Source organism: Tyto alba, unplaced genomic scaffold (assembly GCF_018691265.1).
Source record: "Tyto alba isolate M040663 unplaced genomic scaffold, T.alba_DEE_v4.0 Super-Scaffold_17, whole genome shotgun sequence".
NCBI classification, from domain to species: domain Eukaryota; kingdom Metazoa; phylum Chordata; class Aves; order Strigiformes; family Tytonidae; genus Tyto; species Tyto alba.
This window is the reverse complement of record NW_024881279.1, coordinates 19533898-19555836: the sequence shown is the minus strand read 5'-3', so window position 1 is coordinate 19555836 and position 21939 is coordinate 19533898. Positions and strand designations below refer to the sequence as shown.

Here is a 21939-nt window from a genome sequence, read left to right as displayed (position 1 = left end):
CATATTCCAAAGCAGGGGCAGAACTGAGCTAGATCTCCCCAAGTAGGAAGCCAAACCCCACAAGCAGTTACCAACCAGATGGCAAAGCAAACAGGCAGGGAGATGAAAGCCCAGCAGACAAGGTAAGAAAGTTTCAAGAAACAGACAATAGCTTAATAATTTCCAAAACTTGTCCCAGTTAGTGGTCTGGGAACCTTAAAACTTTGTTTCTGCAGTAAAAGGTTAATGGGACAAGCACAAAACTCGCTCCATTTTTCTCTGTCTTTATTCTGCTTCTCCTGGAAGGGTAACAGAGACTGCCACAAGGCTCAACACTAAGACCAACCTGCCCAGGATGTAGGTGCAACCAACTACACACTTGATTAGTCACCATGAAGTCAAAATACATAATTTAAAACTTTACCATGATAAAGTTAGAAGCTTTAAATTCCACTGATTTGTCTAAGAATATTTCTGCTTCTGAAACATGAATCTTCAGAGTAGAAGAGGAAGACCATGAGGTTTACAGCTTCCCAGGCTGAGGCCTGGCTTTGATCAGCCCCCTAAAAATGCTGGCAAATTCAGAGATCTGGTCTGTTTTCAGAATGCCACCAACAGAGAGTGATTTGAGGCTAATAAACATCAGTGCTTGTAAACACTGGAGCTGTTCTGGTTGACAATGTCTGAGGACTTCTGCAGGCAAAAAACAAATACGCAATTGAGAACATGACTAATGCCAGAATGCAGCTTATCAAATTTTCATGTTGACTCTGATTACTTTCATTTAGCAACACAGATGTGCAACCAGGATGAGGAGATATAGTGCCCACGAGTACTGGGAAATGGCTGGCAGTATGAGTAAAGTTTGGAAACCAGTCACTTGGAGCAAATGCCGCTCACATGTGCGCTTATCAGCTCTTACTAGTGACTTGACTTTAAAGAAGCCATGAAACTATCTTAATATATCAGATTTCATAATTCTGATTCTTCCATTCTGTTTTAAGGAAGTCACATAGTAGCCCAAAAATGAGTGTGAAACAAAGATGGGAGAGCATTGTCAGGAACAGTTAAAAAAAGGAGTTATAAAACCACTCCATACACAACCAGGATTAAATTAGAATATTTTGTCTGAAATGTTACCAACATACACTGAACAGCTCTATTCTAGTCTGTACGAGCAAAACTGTAACAGAGCAAGAGGCACAAGACACAGGTTTAGATGGACATGCCATCACAGGTAAAATCATCCCACTATTAACCGAAGAGCTGCTTGGGCAGATGAGCCCTTTGGCTCTTCTGCTCTGGGCTCTGACATCAGGGTACCACAGGACCATTAAGAAAGGGAAGAGGTAACCAAGATCCACAACCGGTGTGCTGATGGGAACTCTGGTCTAGGATTCACCTAGAGGAAGCCTGACCTGTCTGTGCAAGTGCTCACTCCTATTTCTTTTAGGGAGGAAGAATAATTTAGCTTAAGATATTTTAACCGAAGAGTACGAAGAATAAATAAGGAAAATTTCCCTTTCTGAATGCTTCAGATTTCACCTTGTAATTTCAATTCCCCTTTTCATCATCTACAAGAAATTTAATAATGCTTTGGCCTAATCCAAGAAATAACAGAAGAATGGAGCGTTAGAGCTCCTCACGTGCAAAGACACATAAAGGGAGGCTCTGAAGCTGGGGTCTCCAGCAGCGGGGAGCCCACCCTCCCACCCTGGGGTGGCCGTACCGCCCGGAGGTGCAGGGACAGGGCAGTGCTACCCCTCCCGGCCTCAGGGGCAGGCCTGGCAGCTTCCCCCTTCTCTTCTACTATGTGTGCCCCCAAACCCCTACCCACTGTCAGATGAGCTCTCGGCCATGGCAGCAGGCTCACGCGCGCGGTGCTGCAGCAGACCCATGCAGAACCGAGGTGAGGCCGTGGGTACAGCCGTGCCCCTCATCGCCTGTGGGCACCGCGGCCGCTGCTTCGCTTCCCCACCCCGGCGCTGGCCGGGATCACCGGCTGTTACAGCACTGCTGTCAGGAGTCATGCTGGACATCAAATGGACAAATGAAATGTTTTACTCTTCCCACAGTGTGAAATCTCCTTTAAAGAGAGAAAGGATTAACTGTTTAAGTAGTTAAATTAATTAGGACTTAATTAAGATACATTTGGACATGCATCCTCAATTCGAGGTTCCCATGTGTGGATTTAAGAATCATGGGAGAGGGATTAAGGTAATGTTAATTATGTTCCATTTATATTGACTATTTAAATAGCTATCCCTTTCCAATTATGAGACTCTCTAACTCAATTTCTTCAAGAAAAGCAGCCTTACACTGAAATTCTCAAGGATGTTCTTCAGCCAAAAGAAACGTCTCCCTCTACAACTGTAAATTTATTCAAGCCAAGTGAAATGATTCTGGATTTGAAAACATGGCATGTTAGACTAGCTCTCTCGTGGTTCTTGCAAGTTTTTGAAAACAAAGAGACAACCAGGCAAACACAGGCATGTTGGTATTTAGACGAGTGATGCTTCATATCAGCGAGAAGTGGTTCAGCAACCATGCGAGAAGCTGGACCACAGCTCTCATTTTGAGACTTGCTAACAACAGTGTGTCTGGGATAATTTGGCAAAGCAGTGAAAAAGGTGAGCAAGTTTTAACATCCCACCAGAGCAAAGCCATCTTAAAGACTGCCCTGGGACTAGTGCACGGATGCACCCTCAAAACCCAAGTAGGCTCTTAGAAAGTTCAAATTATCAGCCTCATGTCACACTCTTCTTGTTCCTCCCACCTTCAAATGCCCCCTTCTCTCCCCCCCCTCCTACTGCAGATAAGGTAAGTCTCCTGCCACAGCTGCACGTGGTGCTTTGGGACCATTCACCTGCTCTCAGGGGCACTGCAAAGGCTGATCCTGCTCACTGGAACTCACTGTAGGAATGAGAACAGGAAACACAGCTGACCACTCTTCACAGACTATTAAAAATGATTAAAAAAAAACATTTACAAGATTCCAAACACCTTTTGTGTAATGATGATGTAAATTATTGTTAATGGCATAAGTCAGAGAATTTTTTTTTTTTTTTAACCTGGCCATGTCTCTTTAAAATGAATGCTGTTTTCATTCTATTTAGTTTATATAATTTAAAGATGCTGGGGGGCGGGGACAGGGAAAGGCTTATTTTCCTTTCTGCTGCAATGAGAAACCACATTCGTTTCATATAAAAATTTACTACCATTATTTATTAGCAGGCAGAAAGCTTCTGAGTATAATAAAAATTTGGTACATAAAGCTGCAGCTGCCTGAGGAGAAGGCGAATTAACTGTAATGAAACTGGTTTAAAGTGCCTCATAATATCACTTTAAAAATACCGAAAAGAAGGGGGTAGAAACAAGAGAAAGAAGAAAGATTTTTTGGTAAATCACAAAATATTATCTGCTCTTTCTGTTAAATTCTCATATGAAAACAGAAGAGAAGTTTTCTTTTCATCTTTACATTTAAGACGTATACCTGGAAGGAACATCTTCTCCAGATATGCTAATATTGCACCTCTTATCAAGCAACAATTTTATTCAATGAGGATTTCTTCCTCAGTGGCAGATTCTTTTATTCCCAGTTTAGAGACTTTTGCTGGTCATCACACACAAGTGGTCAGCTGTTTAAGCACAACTAACCTCCCAATTACTTTCTCCTTGGCAATACAAGGAGCCCAGCTCACAAAGCTCCGCTCAGGAAAATAATTTCAGTAACATCTAGAAATGGAATCACTTCCATTTACAATGCAGCAGCAGGACTGAAGAGAAAAAACGCATCGAGAATTTCAGTTTTGGGATGACTGTACAGTCACTTGTACACTCAAACCTGTGCCACAGAGACAGCTTAGAGCAGGGTATCTCTCTCTTGCCCAGCTGAGTAAGGCAGGTAGTGATGCCATTTCACCAAATGAAGTACTACAGGTTCTTACCGTGTGCATTTTCTTTTAGATACCTGACTATATTTAGTTTTCGTAAATGCTTTGGTCATCTGAACCTTAGTATGAGTGAACAGCTTTGGTGCAAGTAATATATATGTATTGAAAGTCCTCAGTGCGGCAGTTATATAATTATGCAAGATTTTCGAACTATTTACAGCACTCAGATTCAGTTACATTATAATGGAAAAACTTTTGCACTTGATTAAGAAAAATTATTTGTTTCACGTGCGGAATGGATCCTGAATGGTAAGTGTCTGTAAGCTCAGACCTCTGTACTGCCTTGTCAGACAGGCTCTGCAGGCAGATTTTGCTGTGCAGCCTGTACTGCGGGGTGTCCAGCCTCCTGTGTGGCCTCACGGAGCAGGGAAACCCTTGGGACAAGGTTATTCATCTTGATCTTTTTAATGGATAAAATTCAGGGCACAGTATATTTATAAAAACCAAAAAACGTTATTACTGTTGGATGCAACTCAGACTCAACAAACTGATGGTTTTTTTGTTTGGCTACTCAGCAGCCAGCCAGAACTTTGCATTATTGAACTTGCCTATAGAATCACCTAAGACTGAAATACAAGCTGCCAAACTTCACCCTGAAATAAATCTGCATAGATGAATTTTAAATTCATAAACAAAGCTCATTATATGGGATCTTCATGTTTTTATATTTTTGTTCCTGAAGTTATCTTTCTCCTTCACTCTTTCCCTACGGAAAACTGCTCAGGTTCACAGCAGATAAATAAAAAATAAAGTATGGACCCTGTATATGAGTTTCAGCAACATCCCAGCTGATAAAGCTGGCAGTAAAGTATTAACAGTACAGGTGGGATTGAGGGGGAAAAAAAAAAAAAAAAAAAAAAAAAAAAATCAGTACATTGTGATGAATCTTGGTGCACAATACTACAACACAACACAGTGATTATGTGACAAGCAGGACTGTATTTAGATTATTGTTGCAAATGATATCCATTAATCACCATAACCATCCTGGATCCTAACATTCTCCAAGATAAACTGCATTTAATTTCCTAATTCTTAATTATAATTAATAATAGATATCTGTATTTAGTCTACCACGCAGCCCAGATGTGACTCCTAACACAGACAGAAATAGCCCAAGCCTGCCATATTGTACCAGTATGAATTGTTACACATTTTGCCAAAAGCAAGATACTAGGTAAGTCTCTAGAAAAGGGGCAAACATCATTCACAGCTGTTTTGGTTAGAATTTTTTCCCCAGGATCTAAAAGGATGAAACACATAATATGGACTCCAGAGATTTCATTAGAAGTGCAAAGAACAACCCTGAACTGTAGAGAGGGAAACGTCATGAGAGCACTTTTCCTTTAACTCCCTCTGTATCCCATATCCTTGATTGAACTAAGCCAAGCCCTTCCTCCAAGATTTCGTATTAAACAAAAAAGTTTCACGCTAAACAACTTCAATTAAAGAGCATTCAAAAAGATATATTCATACTTAAGTCAGCTACTTCCACGTTCTTTCAACTTCTGCAGCCCGAAACAGGGCAAACAGCACTGGGCTCCACCTCCCTTTGGGCTGTGCACTGTGATCCTCACTACGCTTGAAGCAAACGCAGCAGAACCTACACCACTACTCACACTTTTCATAAGGGTAATTATGTGTCTTGTTGCTGCTCTCCATCAGGAAATTCTATCTCAGTAATCAGTGGGCAGGTTTATGGTTGAGAAAGCGGTGGAATTTGAGAATAAACTAGCTGAATAGCTTTGCCCAAACTTTACTCCACGGTGACAGATGCAGCTTGGTTATGTCTAGCACTACCCCTGCTGATGCTCTCTGGCACCTCTCAATAGAAAATGGGAATTTATGAGGTATAGAGAGAGCTCAAAGGGACAGGTACTCTTCTCACTAATGTAGACCAGAAATAAGTAGAAGTCAGAGCACTTCAGCTAGAGCCAATGAAATGCAAAGCAGGTTTTAAAATAAGACCACATCATCTTACACTTCTCCAGCATCACTGGGATTCCTATTGTCGTCTGAAAAGCAGCAGAATGACAAGTTGGTATTCCCGCACAGGAATCCCCTTTTCTCAGGGGTGCAACATTGTTCACTGTTCTGTAGTCCAAAAATGCAGAGCCTTGCATACAGAATCTATTTTCTATGCTACTAATTACCTTAGAAAGTTTATAATGCTGTTAATATTGCAGAACCCTTTGATTTCTTTCTGAAGGAGGCACAATTTCAGGGTTGGTGAAATACATGTCTTTTGGCATGTTCCCAACAGTTAATTGGTATACATAAATTATTTACATTATTAAAGAGTTGTGGGGATACGAACTAAATTTTCATCAAAAGCAGAGAAAAATGGAGGAGGGGTCTGGAAGAACAGATATATATACTTGGCTACAAGTAGTATATATTAACATCATCACACCCAGCTAGAGAACATACTAAGATTTTCAATCATTTTTACAGTAACCTGCAAACAAACACTAGCTCCTTTTGTGCTTCATATACCCAATCTGCATAGCTGCCGTGCATCCCCAAAACTCTATTATTTTTTTTCATTTCCATAAGAAAATCCTGGATTATTGTTTTGCAGCTCAGTATAAATGCAAAACCATTTTTGACATCAACAGAACTTAAGAACTCCTGACTGAGAAACAGTATACATTGCAGGCCTTGCACAGATACGGTCCTTTTTATTTTTTACTGTTGCTTCTGTAAAAATGTTGATGCAAGGGAAAGACATAGGCACGTAAATAGTGTTCTGAGAAAACTTAACTGGTGACAAATAAAATATTCAAACTGATCATCGTTTTTGAAGTATTGTACTTACAGAATAGGATAAGAAAAATAAAGGGAGGAAGCTCCATTCTGGCTCCAGACAAATAATTCCCTGAACACTTTTAGTAGGCAAAAAACTTGAAGACAAACATCTGATGCATCACCCAGACCTTACTGATGGGACTGGCTTTCTGGCAAGTCACCCAGCAGGACAGTGGCCAGACAGGATCAAAACCCAGATCTTTTCAAGCCTCACCCTGAATTTCACCTGATAGATAACATTTCAAGTTATATGCAACATTAGAAGGTACGTAAACACCGTAAATAGCTGGAGCAGCTACATTCTGTTAGATTGTTTGAATCTCTAGATTCGATAAGAAGTATTTTAGTATTCCCTCAGTGACAGAGTTCTTGCACTACTCAGGAGAAGGTCACCACGTTAGTTATATTAAAGCAGACAGATGACAATATTGTACCATCAGTACATGCACTAAGTTACCTCCAAAATGCACTACAATAAGATCAGTGTATTGTTACAGGGGCTTCTAGGGTGGACAAGCAATTGCCCAACTTGAAGAGAAAAATGACATCACCCTGCCAGGATCTATGTGTAGCAAAACCTGAAGGCATCTGAAGTAGCCAAGAGAGCTGGAAGGATCAACAGAGATACCCAAATTCCTTCAAATAATACCGGCTGACATTTCAACCCCTTCAGAAATATTCTGAAGCAGTCTCCAAAGACAAGCCTGCCCGAAGGAGGATATTTAGACAGATTTTGTGTCACAAGATGACTTCCTGAGACTGCTTGCCCTTGCACCGGTGCTCTCCATCCATTGAAGCAAAAGTCCACCACTTCCTCATCATCTTCACCAAAGGATGGCTGCATTCAGACATAGCTCAAAACTCAGACATCAGTTCTAACCCCCTGCGATGTGACAAGCTCTCACTGTGAGGAAATGAAACCTCTTGGCATCCAGACAGACTTAGATTTTCATTTAAAACATCTTCAACTTGTGTCTCCAATTTGCCGATACATTTTAATTAAATTATCCAAAAAGATGTGATTAACAGAAGATTGTATCTACCTCCCTGAGGATTAGCAGATAAGGACAATTAGAGGTTCAACTGGATCCTTCACATCTGTTGACACTATGTAACTTTGCTGCTGTGATATATTTGAAACAAAAAACCAAACCAAAACAAAACATCTTCTTACAAAAATTAAATCCCTCCAGATTATACTTAAAAACTCTGCTTTATCCTCCAGGAGGTTGGGTTTTTTTGATTACATTGTTTCGAAAACACTCTCCCGGTTAAACAAAGTGACCTGTATGGGACTGATGCACAATCCTACCTGAATGCCGCATTATCCAGCTGCTCTTCCATCACAAAATAAATCAGGTAAAGGTCTTGAAGGGGAAAATAGAATAAACAGGGAGAGAAGAGAAGACCAGGCTCATCAAGTGTACCCGATTTGATCTTTTAATATATCACACACCATAACTCCATGATTTCAGTGCTTTTGTTAATTCCCCATGTATAAAAATGCAATAGTTCGTGAGTCTTGTACCTATTTACATATCTTCCCTTCCATCTTGCCTCTCCTCCTTCAGACTCCCTAAATCTATCGTTTTATCTGCTGGGTAGAAAGATGTTAGAAGAGGTTAGTATTCTCAGTCACAAATACTATAACACCTGCCAAGCAGCCTGACACCTAGTTCAGTAGCACTGGGGAACCTCTAACTTCTGTAGCCAACACTTCCACAGGTTATAAATTAAGAATAGCTTTGACAGCCTCAGAAATAAGCTTTGCACAAGGACACACTCATCTACAATGACGCTGCCATGCAGTTTAGAAAATGTTGTGCATATATTTTCCCTAACCCACACTAGTTTTTCCTTAAAACAAGCATCTGCTTTGCAGGTACTACATTCAAAGTCTCCTGCACTGACTGCATTTACTCCCACTGCAATTTGATATGATATGGATCCACATGTATGAATGTATCCCATGGCAACAAATCTTGCCTCATGAATTCTGTGTTTCTGAAGTGGAGAGGCTACCTGCAGCTTGCTATTTTGCTAGGTAGATTTGACACACCATCTTACAATCCAGTCCCTCTTGCAGCTCTAGAAAGCAGGTAAAGCATGAGCTGCTCCTCTTTAGAAATATGCTAGAACAGCTCATTATCTACGTGCTTTATCTTGGGGGGGGGGGGAAGCAGCAGCCGAACAAAAATCCTTACAATGAAACTGACGATATCCATCAAATTTTACGTATTTCTATTCAATTTATTTTAAAATAGTCTACAGATTATTAACCTCTTCTAGCATCCTTCTACCCAGCATATAAAGTGATGGATTTAGGAAGGGAGTCTGAAGGGAGAGAGGTAAGATGGAAAGGAAGATATATAAATAAGTACAAACTCACATACTATTGCATTTTTATATACATGAGGAATTAACAGAAGCACAGAAATCATGGAATTATGGTGTGTGTTATGTTAAAAGTTTTGCTATGGTATATCGGTATAAACTTTTTGCCTGCTTACCGTATTTTTTAAAACAGGCCCAAGTAGTCCTCTCTGAAGTTATGCTTAGTAAATAACTAATTAAGGTAGTCATCTAGCTGATTCATCACTATCACAAAGGTCTGCATTTTCAAACCATTAACAAAACTTCTAAGTCAGCTCAATATACAAGTTCTTCAAACACTAACACATAAAGCATAATAAGCACTTCTTCACGGAGTAGTTTACTTTTTATCTCCCCCTCCAGCACTCTGGCTATCCCACTGAAAACACATCCCTTTCTCTTGGCCATCTGCTGCAGAATTTCATGGAGGGCATTCCTATACTTTCAGTCATGCTCACTCCTCTAACACACTTCCATGCAGTCTGCCGTGTTTGGGCTTTCTGTTGATGGCACATATGTTGATTTATCCAAACACAAGGTTTGTGCTTTCCAAAGGAGGTTGTTGCTCTGTTTTTCAACACAGTCTTACTTCGCTCCTGTATCTTTCACTACTACACTCTGATGCACCTCTTCTCCAGAAGATGAATGAAAATTAATAGCATTTCTTAGCCCCTATGCTGCCACAGGTAAGTATTATGCAAATGCTACTTTTTTTCTGCAATGCTTTCTGCTGAGGAAGGGTCTGATGCTGCTGAGATGCTTTCTAAAGAGGAAGGCTTACCATGCTGCACATGGAACAACTCTTTTACAAACAAACTAAAAATAAAATCCTAACCTATTCAATCAGAACTGTTAAAGCTGAAGGGAAAACATGAACACAGAATACATCCTAAGGTATGACTGATTGAATTACATTTCTGCAACAGTCCAACAAAATGTTATTGTTCTCAGACTGAATGCTTATATAGGCGATTACTTAGGAATTGCAAAACACAGGCGGTATATTTTTGTCACATGAAAGAGGAAGAAGGGCATTTTCCATCTTCATGATATTACAGTTGTCCTAAAATTGCCTGTTACCAATTTTAGATGGACATTGTGGACCCCCAGAGTCCCACATCAAAAAAGCATAGACCAGAATTAAGAAGCCATAGAGCGATGCAGTTCTTTAAGAGCTATACCAGCAATTAAAGAACATGACATGGGGCGGCGGGGGCTTAGCAAAGAAAACAGTGAGCCAGCATCCCCTACTTTCAAATTTCTTATATAGCATTAGTGTCTCATTATAATCACACAAACCAGGGGGTCTGGACTAGCTGTTCCTGCACTGCCATGTGATGCCTGTGAGGAGGTGACACTGCATCACTTCTTTGCACAGGAAGAGAAGAACAAAACAGCATCTCAGCCAGAGCCTCTAAAAGACAATCCAAAACACATGGCTGCGTGGGATGTCTCCCATGATATTCTCATCCTGTTTTCCTTCCTAGCTTCCCAGGACTGGTGATCACTGTTTCCCCTATTTTCAGGAAACTGGGAGACTGAAGGCAGGACCTTCTGTTTTGTCCTGCAAGGAACAAACAGCTAAAGGAGAGGGAAGGATTACAGGACCATGTCATTTTTTCATCTTTCGCTTCAGTTCTCAGGAAATATTGGAAACACCAGTGATGTAGGCTTACAAGCGTAGGTTACTGTCAAAACTGCAACAGAATACAACTGAATTGATATAGCGCATCCTTGTGCAGAGGAGAGAAACAGAGAATGCATTATGTCTTCATCTGAATAATAGTTTTTGGCCCTGTCACACATATCTTTCTCCTCTGGAAGCTGGGGAGAAGAGTGGTCTATGAAACTGCCTTGATGCAGATGGGAACTGACTGGATAGCTGGTCAGAGGACAGGTCTCAGTGGTTCAGCATCAGAACAACAGGAGGGATCAAGCACGACTCTGCTGAGGTCTTTTTTGGGTCTAGTCATGGTCAATGTACTTATTATCAAGCTGGATGATCAAACAGAACAGGTATCATTATGTTGGAAAGGACTGTGGGAGACCTTCACAAATTTGAGCAAAGGCCTGAAGGTAACTAAAAGGAATTCAGTAAAGACTAACGCAATGGGCTAGAAGTTCAACAACAGAATAAGGTACTCAAATACCCCTGGTCAGGCTGTATCTGCACATTGCAGCGGGTCAGAAGCTGAATGTAAATGCCTGGTCTCACGTTACTGCAAAGATGACAAGCACTTCACCTGAAGTACAGAGAGGAATACATTTTGCCAACCATGTGAAATAATCCCTCTGCTGTGCTCAGTGGCAGTTCAGTTACAGCTTCAAGACAGACGTGCATTAACAACAAATACTTCAGGTGAGAGCAATGAAAACGATCAGAGGCTAAATCACATAAACAAGGAAAGACCAAAAGAATTAGAGTTATTTAGACTAGTGAAGAGCAACCTGAAAGAAGATAACACTCTTTACAAGGCTTGTAGTACAAAGATAAAAGAAATCATCTGTTCTCCATGTCATTGCTGAAGACAAAATAGTACTTGTAATGAGTTTGTCATGCTTACACAGACAGGCACAACCCTGCTTTGAGACAGAGGGATGGACTAGGAGACCTCTTCACCTTCCACATCTAATTCACGATAATTTTGTGAAGCATTTACACACTTTTACCATAAAGAGCTTTTTCCCACAAAACAACAGTTCAAAGCTACAGCTTTGTTTCTGACCAGGTGAGAGTAATGCCTCAGACTTTCAAGTGTGTGCCAGTGCAAGCTATGGGGTGCCTGTGGGATACATGTACCTACTGATTGAATTTGGAAAGTAAATGCTTTTAAGTTACTGAATTAATTGTTATGTCTCACTCATAGAATTCATTAGATAACCATCACAAAAGTTTCAAAGTTTCAGCATTACTGAATATCCCTAGAGAAAGATGTTTTTACTGAATTGCTCCAAAATGTTCACTTTTCTCTAACCTGTTCTTTGCATAGATTAGTATAGGAGGAAGAAGCTGCTAGTCTCTAATTCAGCATCAATACCACAGTTTGTTGTTTCACCCTTCCTTCCCCTTTAGAAAAGACAGAAAATGCAATACTGTCACTTGGGAAAATACGTTCTATCTGTAGAAATGTTACAATTTTTGGCAAGGGCTTTATTAAGTTTATAAAGATCAGTATATGCTGATATAGTTTAGGAGACAGAGTAATCTGCCACTTTCCACTTCTGAGTACTTAACTGTCCCCTCTAGAGTAACAGACAGATAACGTGAGCATTAACAGAGCTAGAAAAGGGGTATTTTATTAATTCAATCTCTTAATAAGCAAGCAAATAAAAACAAGCTCCTGATTGCTTAAGCAGGAAGGCACCAATGAAAGCAAGGAGACACTAAACACTTGCAGGGAAATCTCTGAACCAGACTACAGGCTAAAGACAAAATAAATGTTCAAGAAAGTCTACATGGGAAAGAGGACCAGCTATCAACTTTGACATCATCTTTTTTAGACACACAGTTTGTCTTGGTGTTACTTGAATTTTTGTGTTCAAACAAGCAAAAGGAGTAGGTTTTAATACTAATCTTGGAGAATTGGATTGCCCCAGGGCTGAGACTAAAAGAGCAGAACTTCAGGTCTGATCACAGGCTCTGTAAATCAGTGACATTTAGAACCTTTTGATAAAAAGCAGAGGGTCATTAACAAGATGAAGTGCGAGAGACAGGGTAGCATTTCAGACAGAGCCAGTCAACACAGCTTTGCTCCTTGAAGGGCTGTACCCTGCTGTCACATGGACGCTGGGTTTGAGCACTTCCCAACCCTGCTCACACTGCAAGGGTGCTGAGGAACACAACCCTGCAAGAGTGCAAAAGGAGGCAAAACAGCAGCCGTAGTAGCACTGGAAACCATGTATGTATCTAGATTAAATCTGAAAGCCAGGGAAGTGCAACATGAAGAGCAGAGGTAAATTGATAAGCCACAAGAAAAATAAATATTGGTATGCACATGTACAAATACACGAGGCAGTTTTACAGGGACACAGGACAGAGACCTGTGAAACATGGGAAGTTTACTACAACATGAATATAAACGAGTAAGAAATTACTATGTCAAGAGAAAGGTTAGAAGTAGAGCAACTACTCTGCTGTGCTGCAGCTCTGTTAAACACACAGCCATGAGTAATTACAGCTACTAACTGAATCACTCCATAGATCCAGAGGGTTGAGGCAGAATCTCTGCTGCTAAAACAAACCCCTTCTAGTTAAAAGGTTTGAATTGTCTGTCTGAAAGAGTGCTGGACACTAAAAGCTTCAGTGTTAAGACAGCAATGGCATGAACAACTCAAATTAAGTTCTTCGGGGAGTGGAATGACTGCAATTAATCCACAATGTCAAAACCTCTCCCACTCCTCAGAAGAGTGGAAGCTGAGAGAAAAGCTGCAGAACATCAGAAGAGGCTGTCAGAAGCTGATCTAGAGAGACTCCTTAAGCACCAGCAAATGCCACAAGGCCTGGGAAATCAGAAGATGATGTGCAGCAAACAAAATTCACTTCATCCCCAATTGGGAACCAACAGCTCAGGCTGTCTCAAGGCTACTAATCTTTAGGAGCTTCTGCACTAGACTGTATAATGAGGTCTAAGGGATGTCTAATTGTGTGAGAGGGGAAACCCTGAAAGCTGAAAGTGCTGCAACAAATTCAGATTTCATTATAGGAAACCTGTAATAATTAGTTGGAGTAACTTTTAAAAAGCTAAATAGAAATAGATTTTAAATGCATATAATGCACTTCCCCAGATTTACCTGGACAAAATTCTATGCAAGGAAAGCACAGGCAAGATATCAATAAAACAGGATCACCCAAGTTATTTTTGGCTGCACAACCTTAGTTCTGTCCCCTCATGGGTACAGATTATACAACGTTGCTTTACTCTAAGGACATGCATAATATCCTCGTGAAGCAAGCCCATACTCAGGAGTATTAAGGCTACACAGTTGCAACAGTTTAGGCACTTATCTTCTAACTGCTTCCCTTTGTAATGCGGGACTTCCTCTTGCAAGTAACAATGTGTCTAAGCGAGCTAAATATTTGAAAGTGTCCTACACCTATGCAAACTGGGACACATGAACACAATGTTACCATGATACATACCTGGCCAAAAAAAAAAAAAAAAAGGTTCTGAAATGGATAATCTACCACAGGCTTGTTGTTTGTTTTGGTTTTCTAAAAAATAATTTTACTGCCGTATCTCAGAGCCAGGGTCTCACTGTTTTCAGCTGAACAGTAAATAATCTCATAAATTCACTCAGACTGATATCCCATGAAAAACCTGAGATCTAGTGGGGATGCTGGGATTTAGTAGTTGTAGGAAGAACCGTAACTCAAAATGTTGATCTACCGAATTGATTCAATTCCCTACACTCTCAGGAACAGGAGAAAAATAATAATTTTACACAGAGTCATGAAGACATGGGCCTGCTTACGTACAGCACCACAGCATATGCACAGCTTAAGGGCTAAAAGCATCCAAATTCACACTGCTGCAAGATGTGGAAGTGGATGGGGCTGAGAGGGAAGAGGGGAAGGCTACTGTGCCCCCAGTATTCATCATACAGATGGGAAAAAAATCCAGGATGGCCTTGCCAAAAAACTCCTCATAGCAAAACTACTGATACCTGTGACATAACTAGTTATGTGACTTCATGTATGAGAGGAAAGAAATGTACCACCTTATATATGTGGTCATCTGCATACAAGAGCAAGAAGAAAGTTTATCAAAGGATAACATCAAAATCTGTCCCAAATCAAACTATGCATGTTGTCTATCACAATTTGTACTGACCCATGCACAAAACATCCATCTTTCCTTGCAAAGAGCAGTCCGTAAAATATAGAAGTTCAACCATAACAGCAAGGCCAGTACAAGGCTAACTTCACCCAAGGAGGTATGGGAATATTCTTATTTCAGTGGCATAGTGCAACATATTATGTTCTATTGTACAACTAACCGGGGTTTTCAGAAGTGCAGCTGAGCAATCCTTAAGGCTAACAATGGTTTTCCTTACAATATTAAGGAGCCTTAAAAGTTTTATAGGTCCCTGCCTTTCCTATCAAAACGTTGTATAGGTGCCTGCCAGGAAGGCAGGTACATGAAATAATGGAAGCTGTTTTCAGGATTTTTCAAACAGATTTTTATTTTTCACTCCCTTGTACTTAAAAGGTAAAATTGTTTAATTTGCATTGTAGTTCTCAGCTCATCTGAGTGAGCATGACTGAAAGTCAATGTAGGAAAGTACCATAGTAGAACACAGTACATAATAACTTGAGGGGGGAAAAAAAAAAAAAAAAAAAATGCAAGGAGCCAGCAACTATTCATCGGGCACACTATTTATTTAACAAAAAAAAACAAACAAAAAAAAAAAAAGGCAACTAATGGTGGGACAGAATGAGAGAGAAGCTTCATCAAGGAAACCAACAGAAATCCTACAGCGAGAGTAGCTGAGGACTTGGGGATGCAGCGCGCAGGCTCAGGTACCTGCTACCCTGTGCTTCACAGAAGATGTACTGTAATAATAGATTGCATTTCTATAATACCTCTCTCATTTAGGCCCTTTCAAGGCTATGAATAATAGTTACTCTTATCTTCCCTCTGAGGTAAAAATAATTGCATTAATATAACAAATGGAGGAATTAGCATAGTGGGGAAAGGAACTGGACTCCTGTATTTGTGCACTGCTCCAACCTCTGCCAGCACCGGTGCTGCTGAGGCATCGCCGAGGTGCCTCCCAGCCCAGCACCCCGCGCGCAGGCTGCCCGCACCGCAGCACCCGGCCAAAGTCACCCCCGGCTCTGCCCCTGACCAGGCAGAGGTGCCAGAAAGGAAATATATGGTTTCTGCCTTGGATGAAGGAAAACCTGTATAAGGGTCAGAGTAACTGAAAAGAAATCACTGGGAAGGGTGTAAATAAATGTGCTGGTTGAGCTATAATACCATAATATTAATAATATAATACCAGGTAGCATTAATGGCCTGAAACCAGCATTTTGGGGCCCTATTGCCTGATAGTCGAGCACCTTCACACGAGATACACCCTGGAGAAGAAAGAGAACCCAGTTGTAAGCCTGCTCAAACCCCTCCCCTCTTTCTCTCTCTCTAAAATGGGTTTGAAGTTCCCATCTGAAGCCAGAGAAAAGAACACGCTCTCACAATAGCTTTTATATAAGAATATCCCTATTCCACATTTGGATTATTCAATACCTTATCAAATTATGAGAACAAGCCAGAATATACATTTCACTGCAAGTCGGCTAGTATCTGTAGCAGCTGGGCAATAAATATCTTTGTAGAGCTGGGCTCCAGAAGCCAGAGCAGGCACTTGGTCTGCGCCTTGTGCAGAACTGCTCTGCCCTCTTCAGAGGCTTTAACCTTTATGTACTATTTACTTAAAACTATACAGCACCTCACAAATCAAATCAATAAAAGATACAGTTTGTCTTCCTATTCCCAGCCCCAGCACTTGCAGTAACATCACAGGCAAAAATAATACAATTTGAAGTGACCAGTTACCAGGTTATAAATCTTACCTCTTTGTGGTTACTTAGGAGCTGAACTCGGGCAGAGTTCCCACTTCAGGATTCAACTGGTTTTGTTTTCAACTCAGCTGCTGACAAGTAAAGGCACTATGAGGAACAAGCCCCTAGGTCAGAGGTCTGGATTACCTTAAGGGTTACCTGATACAATAGTAGATGCCTATCTCTTCTCTCCATAAACACACCACATGAAAACACATGCACTGAGAAAGACTTGGAAGCACTTACTCTAGTGAAGTTACAGGGAACTGGCTTTAAGACCCCATCTCCATTGGCAATCATATGAAAAGCATTTCTCTGTGGCAACTGAAATGTACCAGTTGGCAGTATATTTTTTGACACACTGTTGAATTACGTAGACACATACAGTAACAACTTCTGAAGCATCTGAGATGATTTGTAAATTTATTTATTCAATCAAGAAAAGTATTTCAGCACCTGCTTCTAATCTTCCGTCACAAAATAAAGCAATCACAACTAAGGAAAGAAAGCTTTCCTGCATGAAAAAGCTAAATCCCTGACAATATACTTGATGGTATGTTTTACTCTACTTATTTTCAGGGTTTTGTCCCCTGCCATAGGTATTACTGAATCAATACTGAACTAGTCCAAAAGTACAATTAATTTGCTCCGGATCCCTCTAATTTGAAGAAATATGATTTACGAATGCTTCAAGGGTACCTGGAGGATGGATGGACATTCTGCAAAGAAGCTGTGTTAAAGCCTTACTCATAAAACAAATGTACAGCCACAATTTACTCTCAGTTTAGAGAAGGTTTTTGGTCTCCAACCATAAGTTAGTACAAGGTTTCACCAGATGTTTCCTCAAATGATGTGTAATACATATAAATTTTGTGGATCTCTGCTTTTGGAGAGTTACAAGTTGGTTCTCACATCTGCATAGCTCTTAGGAGCTGGGAACTAACCTAATGAGACTGCAGCAGCTCTCTGTCAAAGCACAGAATGGCAGCAAGGACACAGCCAACGAACATGAAAACCCAAAAGACAGAACAGCATAAAGCAACAAGTCATCAACATCTCTGTATCTATTCAGGTCACAAAGAATTGCTCCACGCTTTGCAGAACTTTTCACTGTAGTTAAGCAAATTTTGTCTCTTAACTATATCTAGACACTACCCTCCCCTGCCTCCCCCTCTCCCTGCCTTTAAGCAAATGGGAACACTTTAATGAAGAACTTAGAAAACACAAACAGCGCAACTGGCAAAGGTCTGATCTTACTGGAGCTCTTACGGTTGGCTGAGTTTTAGGGGGATCATGTCACACAGACTTGATCCACCTGTATTTCAGGTAGAAGAAAAGAAATCAGAAAAAAAAAATACTCTTCCCTATTGCTTTAATATTTTATTAAAAAATGCTCAACAGTTTTAGGCTGTGCTTTGAAATTAAAACTGTCACTAATGTCTCTGGTTTTGGTCCTTTCCTGTCAAACACCTGAATGAACTAATAGCAAGAACAGGTCCTCACCTCTAGAATGTAACTAACAGAGAAGGTGGAACTGAGCAAACATGCATTCTCTAAAACTTAACATTTTCCAATTTACAGTCTACACTATTTACACTATTTCCCTCTCCGTAATTATTGCTTCTTGCACTACACTAATAAAGAATCAGCACTCGGGTTCTGGGGGGGGGGGGGGTGTTGGTGTTTTTTTTGTGTTGGTTCCCACCCCTCTCCCCCTTTAGACAGGACAAAGGAACACTGTTTGAGTAAGCCTGTTCCATCTACAGGAGACAGAATAATTCTAGTTGTAAAAAGCAGTAAGAATATAGCCAATTTCAGTGTCTTATCTTAGCGTTATTTCACACAGCCATGAGAAAGCACATGGAATTTCTAGACGTTTATTTATAAAAATCAGTAATCATTTCTAGTGAATATAAAGATGTTAGAAATACTTATGTTGCAATATAAGCACCCACTGTACCCTTCCCATTACTGCCAGCTAGCATAAAGAGAACAGTTTAATGCCACCTTTAAAGATTTTAAAGTGATTGAAATCCACATGGCACTACATTAATGACCACCTGAATTACATTAATGTTACTATTTACACATAGAAGTAATCAGCACAGGTACTGAGTCAGAAAAAAAATACAAGCTCGTATTAATGAGTACCAAATAAATCTATCTTGGTCTCCAGGTGAACTATTTTGCAGCCAATATAAATGAATTCCAAGAAAAAATATCCAAAGCTAAAAAGGTTTATACTATCACACTCTATTACACTGTTAAGCAATCTATCAGCAATCAGGAACTGTGTGTATCAGTAATTCTGACCGTGTTCCCTTACAAAGAGTTAAAAGAAAATGCTATACCCTTCTACACTTGTATGGATTGAGTGATTATTGACCAATGACTGCAAAAACACAGGCAGAACTGTTTGGTGAATACAAGTTGGGACTATTTGGTCACTTTTGCTCATTTCACCTTGGAACAGAAAGCTTTCTCACCTGTCACATATTTGACTTTGCTGGGGAAACACTGGGGAGACTCTTCTGGGGAAAGCAATTGCTTTGAAAAGAGCAGACACTGGAATTGCAGTAATGAGGTATGGAAAGAAGGTATAAAAATGTTCTTGCAGTTTAACAAGTAGCAATGCAACTGCCTCAACATTAGACTTGACAGCTTATTTTTAAGGTGAGCACTTCTGTTGCCATTATTTGAAAACAGTTGTTATTATCAGAGACCTTAATTTATTTGTCGTTATGGAATTGAACTCCAGTGACATTCTAGGAGTAAACAAGAAAATCCCATGATATTCATTTTATAATAAGGAATATCAACATTCATGTAATGACAAAATACATGCCAATTTACATATTCTCTTAGTTTAAATAAAATAACTGTTATTTAGGCCATTTTTCATACTTGTTCCTAATCCCACAGGAGGATTTCTAGGATTATGTGACAGCACTGACTTTAGAGTAGCAAGGTTAAAATTGCATCTGCCTTTCTTGTCTTTAACATTATTCAGTAAAACATATTCAACATATAAATTTCCTTTACTTTTGTTCAATCTTTCACCAGCCTTAGCTAACCCATATTTTAAAGATAGCATCTGAATAAAGTAATGTAGGTGTTTATGCTACTATTTTATCATTAATGTTTCCTTTGCTAGATAAACTTTGCATAGTTATTAATCGAAGCAAGAATACATTCAGTGACTTGAGGGTCCCCTTGTTTTAAACAATACCTCGTTTGCTTCACTAAGAAGTTACTTTCTCTCAAAATTCAGTGATACCTACATCCCTTTATAAATAGATAATATATGATCCCCAAAGCTCACTTATTTGTTAAAACACAGATGCTTTACTCAACCAGGAAAACCTTTAAGAAAAAAAGTTCATTACATTGATAAAATGAAGAGAGACCAAATCTTCCAGTTCAACAGATGAAAACATAAATATTTCTCCCTATGTTATTTTGCTTCTTCTTACTTTGCTGAAGTGTCTGATTAGCAAATACAGAGAAGTTTTGTTTTATTCACATTCATTCCATCATGTCTTTAATCTGCAAATGTCACAACAGATTTGTTTTAGGTAGCCATATGAAATCATGCACCTAATTACCAGCTGTGCTTCCATTATCCTAAGAGAGACTTTCCTTTTTCCACATTGGTGCCAATTTATTTTCGAGAGAAAAATAATTAACAATAAGAAGAAGTAAGAATATTTGATATAATAATACACAAGGCAAAAAAAATCACAGCTTCAGATTCTCTCTGGCTATGGAAATATATCCAAAGCAAACAGAAGTCCTCAAAAAAGCATAATTCCCTCTTTGCAGCCTGTATGATTCTTAATAAAGATGAAGACAATATTGAGAATCAGTGCACTGACTGACAAAGCTTTCCTTCCCACAGCCTATCTGCTACCTACAGTGGCTTTACTGAAACAGATTTAAACAAAAGTAAACACGAGCTGGAAAACTTGGAAGTTCTCTTACCATCTGACAAGTCAATTAGCCCGAGGTAGTGCAAAAGTTTCAGAGAGGAGCACACCACCACCACAATCCCTAAAGTCTGGAGTCCCTCCGACTCGCCTTTAGTCCACATCCTTTAAGGCACCACACAGATACCTACTGGTGTGCCTGCAAACAACTGGCAGACATCTAAAGCTGAGAAATCCTGTTTGAAGCTTTTCTTCCGGCTGCTCAGCTAAGTGTACAGCACACTTCCCTCTCCCCCCCTCCTCATTCTCACACTCCCTCTGTTTCTCAACCTCTCCCCCTTTTTCTAGTTCTCCTCTTCCCCCCCTCTCCCTCGCTTGCCTTTTTTTTTTTTTTTTTTTTTTAACATGCAAGCAGTTTTTGCATTTAGCCATATTCTATGGTTTTATTTTCTTTGACTTCAGGGTAATTCTGTCAAGAGTTTACTCTGCCCCTGATCAACTTAACACTGTGATGTCAAACTCAGCAACATCTCAATGGATTATTTTTTTTTATTTTTTAAATATCTGTGATATTGGTCAACTTTTGCATTTGGTATTCTCTCAGTAATTCTGCCAATGCAAATGCTGTTTGTCAATGCCTCTTTTATACTGCATAAGGGAATATGGCACACTGTAGAGGAGGAAAGGAAAGGTCTTTCCCTTTCTTAATTCCTCCCCACCCCCCCAACATGCTAGGCTATACATAAAGACACTTTCCACATACACGTGTATACCCTTTTAGAGCTCAGGACCTACAGGACAACTCTGTTTGTAAGCAACAGTTCTAAACTCTCTTCCTCTGGGTTAGCTGCCGGATGGCAAAGAGCGCATTTGGCTGGGATTTAACAGGGACCCAGACATCACTGTGGACCAGTGCTGGCCTGAACGAGCATCCTCTGCAGGCTGATAAGGAAGACAGACAGATGCACTTCACACTCGCTCATCTTTGCAATATTTCACCAGGCTGCTGGCATGGGGTAGCACTGCGGGTTGCTCTCAAATTAAGTCAATTATGTATTTCTCTATTATCACCACAGATGAGTAAACACTTGGCAGGTTGAGTGTTTTATCAGATGGCAGATGCAAGATTGCAACACCAGTAAAAGCTGGATTTTTTTCAAGCACGCTTTTAGTGGAAGATGCTGGTATGCCCTGTGTGGACTGTTCAGGAGCACAGATAGCCGATGCCTTTTATTTTACAGGACTCCGAGGCTGTCATTTCCCCCACACTGCTCCCACACTCCCACTCCCTGAGGCAAACAGTAACTCCCTTTCCCTGCAGTCCCAAATGAGCAGGGCA

At 40.1% G+C, this 21939-nt stretch overlaps 1 protein-coding gene across 9 annotated transcripts in view; it reads right to left on the bottom strand.

The window, feature by feature from the left end:
- The window catches only part of KCNIP1 (potassium voltage-gated channel interacting protein 1), a 445272-nt gene that overhangs the window by 42772 nt on the left and 380561 nt on the right, over positions 1–21939 (bottom strand). Inside the window, exon 1 of one of the 9 annotated variants that reach the window (XM_009975317.3) lies at positions 20656–20852. The exons of the other annotated variants lie outside the window; for them this stretch is intronic. Coding sequence (XP_009973619.2) covers positions 20656–20764 — 109 coding nt within the window. The 5' untranslated portion in view covers positions 20765–20852. Of the gene's footprint in view, positions 1–20655; positions 20853–21939 lie in introns of those variants that run through there. 9 annotated transcript variants of the gene reach the window in all.